Source organism: Lontra canadensis, unplaced genomic scaffold, assembly GCF_010015895.1.
Source record: "Lontra canadensis isolate GAN:19392208 unplaced genomic scaffold, GSC_riverotter_1.0 scaffold110, whole genome shotgun sequence".
Lineage (NCBI taxonomy): Eukaryota > Metazoa > Chordata > Mammalia > Carnivora > Mustelidae > Lontra > Lontra canadensis.
The window spans coordinates 2,424,665-2,432,863 of NW_022631104.1; the positions used below are offsets into that span (position 1 = coordinate 2,424,665).

General features: G+C 57.9%; 1 protein-coding gene across 1 annotated transcript; it reads left to right on the forward strand.

Annotated features, from left to right (window-relative positions):
* Nucleotides 1-797: 797 nt before the first annotated feature.
* Nucleotides 798-7,058, forward strand: ATP1B2 (ATPase Na+/K+ transporting subunit beta 2). Its single transcript, XM_032840032.1, has 7 exons — nucleotides 798-1,512; nucleotides 3,295-3,423; nucleotides 3,756-3,860; nucleotides 3,954-4,159; nucleotides 4,386-4,442; nucleotides 5,211-5,309; nucleotides 5,429-7,058. Exons 1-7 carry the CDS (start codon nucleotides 1,401-1,403, stop codon nucleotides 5,591-5,593), a joined length of 873 nt encoding a protein of 290 aa, XP_032695923.1. The 5' UTR covers nucleotides 798-1,400; the 3' UTR covers nucleotides 5,594-7,058.
* The last annotated feature ends 1,141 nt before the right edge of the window (nucleotides 7,059-8,199 follow it).

Sequence of the window (8,199 nt, forward strand, 5' to 3'; positions counted from 1 at the left end):
AACTGTGACTTTGCCTCCCCAGGGCTAGAGTTGCATAAGGTCTCTTGTAGGTACTTAATAAATGTTTGCCAACCCAAATGGGTAAGTGGGGAAGGGGGACTTCAGACATGGGGGTGGGGGGGAGACACGACACCTGAGCAGATCTGGATCTAGGGCTGGGGTCTCAGGGCAGTGCTAGGGGCCAGGAATGTGGTGTCCGGAAAGACTTTGCCTAGAGAGTGGGTGGGGACGTGGGGAAGCTTCTGGGCTTGGAGAAGACCAGGGGCTGTGGAACTTGTGAAGGAGGTATGGGGGGAGGCGGTAGCTGCTCCCCAAAGGGGATTTTCCTCCTGCGGTGACCTCTGTCCATCTCTGTGTAGCCTGGTCTAACACCCTGGCTGGTGCCTACTGTCGGTCCTGGTCTCTGGCTCTTTCTCTATTCTTCTCACATTTGGCCCTGTCGGTCTCTGGATCTCAGTCTCCAACGGCCGGCCTGGGGCCCCTTCTCAGCACAGATCGGCTTCCCTCTCCCGCCCTACGCCTCTCTGGGGTTGCCGTTCCCTCCACTCCGTCGCGACACGCCCTCCATCCCCTCCATCCACCTGATCCGGTCCAGTACCTGGGGTGGGGGGAGGGGAGAGACCTCCCGGTCCAGAAGAGGCGGCAGGGGGGCGGACCCAATCCCTCTCTCCATATTTGCATATGTATGAGGTCTCCCGGGCCAGCGGCGAGGAGGCGGGGCTTCTGGGGGTGGGAAGGGGGCGGACACCCCCACAGCCGCGGAGTATAAAGACCGCGCGCCGCGACCGCCGGCCCCGCACTGCTGAGGAGCGGAGTCTCCGCCTGGGGGGGGCTCCATCCCTGGCTGTCCCCCAATTGCGCGTCCCTGCCCCACCCCCCGCGGCCGCGCCACCACTGGTGTGGCGGTCTCTGCTTGGCGGAAGAGCCTTGAGCGGTCACCCGGCCCCTCTCCATAGCCTCTTTGCATCTCGGATTTCAGGGCAGCCCCCTCCCCCACCCTCCCCGGCCTCCTTGCACCCCTATTTTATCTGCGTTTCGCTCGGGTTTTGCAGCCGTCTGGTTTTGCATCCCTTTTCATTTTGATTCTAGAAGGTTTTTTTTTGGGGGGGGAAGCTGCACCGCACCCCTTCTCCTTTCTATCCTCCCCTGATCTGACAGTCCCCCTTTTCATCGCAGCTGGGGGGCCTAGGATCTGTGCATCCTACGCCGCGCTGCCAGCACCCCGCAGCGCGTGGCCGTGCGCCCCGGAATTAGCAGCAGCTGCCTATCTGAGGAGGGTCTCCCTCGCCCCCGCTGCCTTTGCTCCCCGCGCGTTCCGGAGCGTGGGGGGCTTCTGCGCGCCGCACCCCAGCTTCTCCGCAGCCCCCCGCCCCGCGCGGGACTCGCTCCCTGCCGCCAAGATGGTCATCCAGAAGGAGAAGAAGAGCTGCGGGCAGGTGGTTGAGGAGTGGAAGGAGTTCGTGTGGAACCCGAGGACGCACCAGTTCATGGGCCGCACCGGCACCAGTTGGGGTACGCAGGGCGGGCCGCACGAGGGGCGGGGCGGGGGTCCTCCGGGCGACGCCCAGGGGGCACCGGGTCCCGCCGGCTTAGACCCAGCTCCCTTCCCGGGTCCCCGGTGTCCGGCCCCCCTGCCGGGCTCCGGCCTGGGAGGGGGCCGAATCGCCGGTCTAATCTCCCCCGCCGGCCGCTGCGGAGGCGGAGAAAGTAGGTCACTGCAGCCTTCCCGCCCCCCGCGGAGCCCCCTCGCGCGGGGGGTCGCGGGCCGTGCGCGCGTGTCCGCGCCGTGGCGCTCGCGCTCCCTCCCTGGGCAGGTCCGCTCTGCACGGTCGCCCCCCCTTCCGCAGAAGAGCGCCCCTTCCCTCCCTCTGGCTCTCACTAGCTAGCCAAGCCCGTCTATTTTTAGCTGGTGCCCATCCCCTGGACCCTGGGAACATTCATGAGGGGGCGGGTCTTGGAGAGGTGGGGAGTGGGGGGGGGGGTTCTTCACAGCGGAAGTTGTCAGTATCCCACTGCTGAACGTTTGGAGCTTTTCTGTGCTGCTTTGTGGGTGGGGGGCTGTTGAGGAGGGGTGGCCCTAGGAGGTTTTGGAGATTGGATATTCGGCTCAGATGTCGCAGGCTGAGGGAGGAGTGGATGCTAGTGGTGGTGAGAGGCGTACATAATCGGGCAGAGCGTGTCTGTGGGGCTGGGGTTCCTTGGGATCTTCCCAACCCATAGCAGGACTCGAGGTGTGTAGTCAGGGGATCTGGTGCTGGGCTTGAGTGCAGGGGGTGGCCGGCATTCTTCCAAAAGGGATTGTGAGGCTGGGAAGTCCAAGCGAAGCCTTGACTCAGGGACCCTGGGTGCCACAATTTGCAATTCATCCACACTGATTGCATACTATTCCCATCAGTGCCACCCCCCACCCCTTCTCCCCGCCCTGGGGCCCTGGAGACGGGTCCAGGTAATCCTTGCCTTGGGGGTTCTGCAAGCTGGGCCCCTGGGATTGGAGGGGTCCCTGACTGCTTGGGGGAAATCTGGAGAAACCTCATAGGGAATGAGTCTTCTGAGATGGAAGGATTGGGGGTCCTGAGTGGTAGCAACAGCAGACACTCACCCTAGGCTGAGGAGTGACGGAGTTCTTGTCGCATCCACCAAGCACCTGCTCTGTGCCAGGAAGGCTCTGGGACGGTCCACCTTTCCTCTCCGCCTCTGGCTTGGGGACTGTGCGGGAATTGGGGCTGGTGTGACTATTGAAGGTTCTGCACAGCTGAGAGATGTCGTGGGTAGGCAGGAGCTGTGTGCAGGGTCTCTGCCTTTTGAGGGTGAGGGTCTGCAGTCTGAAGGATGGGCTGAGAGTTTAGGTGTGAATGGCGGCCAGAGTTGGCTTAAAAAGTCCTTTTTCTGGATGAACGGCTTTAAGCATGAGGACCCACGTAGCAGTCACAGACGTGGCGCCTTTTCAGGGCCATGAATGGTCGAGAATTTGGAAGCGTAATTGGATGCAGAATGACTGTGGCCTATACTTGGGGTTGTCCCAGCAACGAGAATTTAGGTCTCTTGTGGCCTCAGCAAGGTTGGGCTTCACTGCACCCTAGGACCGGAGGGGGCTGGGAGCCATGGCTGGAAGCCAGATGCAACTGCCTGTTTCTAGCTTGTCTCATTTTGCTCCCAAGGGAAGGCTCAAAGATGTCCCCAAGACTCTGTGACTTGTGCCCGTGCTGACCCTCGGAGAGGGAGACGGGTTTGTGTGGGGTAAGCGAGGTCATCCCGGGAGCCTTGAACCTGCTGACCCCGTTTCCTCCTCCCTAGCTTTTATCCTCCTCTTCTACCTCGTCTTCTATGGCTTCCTCACGGCGATGTTCACCCTTACCATGTGGGTCATGCTGCAGACGGTCTCTGACCACACCCCCAAGTACCAGGACCGACTGGCCACGCCAGGTGAGTGGTGCACGCTTCCCGCCAGCCATTAACCGGCTCTGTGCCCCCCAAACCTCCAAAAAAGAACTCATGGCTCACAGAGGCTTTGTTCTGGTGAGCCGAGCACTCGGGAGTGCTTGAAGTCTGCCTTTCTTCCCGTTTCCTGCCTCTGAGAGCTTTGTGACCTGGAAAGGTGCCCTATGTTCCCAGGAGATCTTCCTCCTATGCAGCCGATCTCTCGTCTTCATCCCACCATCCCTCCCCCTGTTGCTCCCTGTGTCCACCTTCTTCCCTCTGTGTGTGGTCCTTCCTCGTAAATATGTATTCTCCACTCCTGCCCTGGTGGGCTATAGGCTTGATGATTCGCCCCAAGACCGAGAATCTTGATGTCATTGTCAACGTCAGTGACTCCGAGAGCTGGGACCAGCATGTTCAGAAGCTCAACAAGTTCTTGGAGCGTGAGTGTGGCGGTGCGGGAGCTCGGACAGGGCATTGGAGGACCCAGGAGGCAGAACATGGGGCCCATGACCCTCTCTCTTCCGCCACCTTAGCTTACAATGATTCCATCCAAGCCCAAAAGAACGATGTCTGCCGCCCGGGGCGCTACTATGAACAGCCGGATAATGGGGTTCTCAACTACCCGAAGCGTGCCTGTCAGTTCAACCGAACCCAGCTGGGGGATTGCTCTGGCATCGGGGACCAGACCCACTATGGTTACAGCACTGGGCAGCCCTGTGTCTTCATCAAGATGAACCGGGTACGTATGACCTTGGTCACTGGGGAGAAGGCAGAAGGAGGGGGCTGGGGCCACCCTCCGCTGGCAGATGCTTCCTTTCACTGGGGCTCCTGGGCATTAGAGAGATTTGGGGATGTTTGAGTGGCCGGGAGAGCAAGAAAGATGGGGCTGTGGGAGGCTGAGACGTGGGGAGGGAAGGCTGGATACGTGTGTCTTGGCCAAGCTCATACCTCTCTCCTCCCTCCAGGTCATCAACTTCTACGCAGGAGCCAATCAGAGCATGAATGTCACCTGTGTGGGGAAGGTGAGTTTTTCTGGCCTTGCCCACCTGCCCACCTGTGTGCCCTTCGTGGTTTCCATGTAATTCATGGATCTTTCCCTATCTTCTTTGCTGTCAGAGGCCCCGTCACAAGGGGGTAAGAGTGAGTCCCCATGTGGCTCAAACTCCCCAGGGGCTCTCCCCCCACCGCTTCTCTTTAGGATGCAGGAGCCCCACCATCTGACTCCACCCAAGCCTCCGCCCCTGGCTTCTGTCCCTAACCCCCACCTTCTCATCTAGTCCCTGATGACTGTGACTTCCGCTCTCCCTCCTGGAGCTCACCTGTTCCTTCCTTAGTACTTCTAGGTGTCTGGTAGTTAGCGCTACCTACCGAGACTCAGCGTCCTCAGACCCCACCTCTGTTGTCTCTAGAAGCTTTCTGTCCTCTTCACTCCCACCACGGCCCCCTCCCCTGCCTACTGAGCCCTTAACTCATGTGTCTATTCTCTCTTGGCTCTGCTCCAGAAACCGATTCCTGAGACTGGGGTAAGAATGTGGTGTGGGAGTGTAGTGGGGGGCGTCTGGATCATGAGCGCCCTTCAGGACTTCCCAGTCTGATGGAGGAGGCGCACGCACGCGCGCGCGCACACACACACACACACACACACACACACACACACTGGCTCAAAGCCCAAGGGAGACTGATCGGAGACAGAAATTATTTGGGCTGAAGGAAGAGCAGAGGGAAGCCTGGAGTGCTCTTGGGTTCCCGGCGCCCCTAACATGCTTCCCCCCACTCCTGCGCCCCCACAGCGTGATGAAGATGCTGAGAATCTTGGCAACTTTGTCATGTTTCCTGCCAATGGCAACATCGACCTCATGTACTTCCCCTACTATGGCAAAAAGTTCCACGTAAGTCCTGGTGGGAGGCCTGGACTCGCGGCACCCCTAGGGGAGCGGTGGGGGGTGGTTCTTGGGGAGGAGGCTGAGTCGCAGCCGTCCTAGAACTTCGTTCTCCTCCTCTGGCCCAGGTGAACTACACGCAGCCCCTGGTGGCCGTCAAGTTCCTGAACGTGACCCCCAACGTGGAGGTGAACGTGGAATGCCGGGTCAATGCCGCCAACATCGCCACAGATGACGAACGGGACAAGTTCGCTGGCCGCGTGGCCTTCAAGCTCCGTGTCAACAAAACCTGAGGCCCCTTCCTCCTGTCCCCACCTCTTTCCTATGGATGTTTCTGGAATGTCCCCGACCCTGCCTGATCCCTCCCTCACCCGCCCCAAAGGTATTTTTTATAACAGAGCTATGACTTGTTTGAGCCCCACTCCCTTTTTCTTTACTTGTGAACCCCGCCTGGTGATGGCCATTTGTGATTCCTGGCCTCCTGTCCCCGCCCTTCCTCTCCCGACTCCAGCTCGGTCAGAGGCAGGGAGACGGGATCCTGGGACGGCCCCAGAGGACTTAGGAGCTGTTCTGGTTCTGTTTTAGCTGTGAGTGGGGTGTCTCCACCCCTCCTGTCCCCAGAGAACTATAGAAGATGCCTTTCTGCCCACCTTGACACCCGCCCACTTTCACACCTGCCTTCTCATTCATCCTCCTCTCACACACACACAGACACACACACGCGCATCTCAGTTCAGCCCCAACTTGCAGACACTCCATTCCCCCTTTCTCTGTGTCTCCCGCGCCTCCTGCCTCATCCACAGTCCCTGCCTTATTGGCTTTTGACGTATCCGGCTCCCCCTGTGGCCTGTCCCCACCTCCTCTCCACCCCCCTTCCCTCCTCTGAAAGACAACTGTTTGTCATCCAGGACGAGGTGGCTCCGTGGCCTTTCCCATGTTTTCTGGCACATTTGTCTTCCCATCCTCTAGTGACGGTGTGCGCTGGGAACCAGGGTCTGGAAGAGGAGTCCCTGTTGGTTCTTCTTGAAAATTCTCTTCCTGTCACCCAAAGAGGCACGCCCCCAGAGGGATGGGGTTGACCTAGGCTGAACGTCCACTTTGTTTTGGCTGATGGCTCACTTCTCCCTGTTTGTTTTCCCAGAATATCCTTCAAGTTCCACTTCCCTGGAGCCCTGGGGGAGGGGCAGCCGTTTTGGCCGGGTCCCCAGTGGCCACCTTGGAAACACCAGCTGGCTATGGGACTGTTTCACCTCCTTCCCCTCTGGGCCCGAGCTGCCCCCACCGGCCTCTCTCCAGTCTCTCTTAGCACGTTAGCAGCTCGTCCCTAACTCCCTCCCTCTCCTCCGCATGTCAGCCCGAACGTTGCAAACAGCCGCTCAGTCTAGGCTCTGAATGTCTTGGCCCCCGTCTCCTCCAGACCCCTTGGCGTTTTTAAACAACCCATAGTGCCCATAGAATGCCCCATGAGGGGCCTCTGGCGTTGTCCAGCGATAGCGCCCTTCGTCTCCGCCCTCTCTAACTGTCCGTCTCTTTTCTGACACTGCCGCTCCTATACCCCATCCCCAGACGGACCCTCCCCTGCTTCCCCTCTCGCTGGATCGGAGTCTCTTCCCTTCGGGTCCCCATGTCCTCCTGCATTGCCCTTGCCCCCACGGTCTCTCTGCAGTTATACAATGCCTGTGTCAGATCTACTGTAAAAAGAGGATAAAGTACAATAAAAAGAGAGCATTCTGTATATAAATATATATCCTACACGGAGCCCCGCGTGCAGGCTTCTTTCTTGCCGAACCTTTGGAGGAGCTCTGAGAAAGGGAGTGGGGGTGCTGGGTGGGGGGGGGTCCCTTGGGGCTTACCCAGGCCTCCTTCCCAGCTCTGGCCTCACCGTCCGGTGTCCAAGTCACCAGATCACCCCTTCACCTGCACCGTCTGAGATCGCTCCACACAAGAGGGGCAGGAAGCCTACACCCCGCTGTACAGCGACGATACTTATGATGTGCCTACTGTATGCGTTCTGGGCACCGTGAGGACACACTGATGAAAGAGGCAGAGTTCCTGCTCCCAGGGAGGTCCCCAGTTTAACATGAGAGGTGAGGAGCCCACGAGACACTCTCCTACCAGGTAGACCTACACAAACATGCTTCCGGGAAGGGGACAAAGCCAGCGACGACAAAATCCAGGGGGGGACAACCGCCTTCTATTGGGGGGCCTCCGATGGCAGGTTTCTTAGAGGCTTAAAGGATGGGGTGTTTGGGGAAGAGAGCATAGCATTGGCAAACGCCCAGGGACATGAGAGAAGCTGACCCAAAGAAACAGATCTCAGAACCGTATGAACCATTATGATCCTAATTTTGCATAAGCGTGTATACAGGTAACTGTAGAGAAAAGGATGGGCGGGTCCGTGTAATAGTGTTTATTGTTACCTATGGGGATGGGTCTGGAGCCAATTTTTACTTTTCTTGGGGTTTGTTTTTGTCGGTCTCCAGGTTAGTATTTGCCATGAAAACTACCTTTATTACACAGACACATATACACACAATTTTTTTTTATATATACACACAATTTTATCACGAATGCGTCCTACGCACCAGGATCGCTGGGATCTGGCGCTGGTTTTGCACAGTTGTGCAAAATTGCATCATGTTAGGTATGTTTGTGCATTCCACTTTTTTCACTCAATAAATTTCTTGTGCCACTATTTCACCTGGTAGAGCTCCAATTAATATATATACATTTTAGACGGCTGTGTAATATTTTGTCTGTTGGGTTGTTCTTCCCTTGTTAATCTGTTCAAGCTCCGTGATAGCTGTAGATATAAAGTGTTTTCTGCATTGCAAAAATTCCCCCCAAGCCATTAATTTGGCTCTCTGTTAAGAAGCGTTAGGTCTTCAGATGGTCCAAC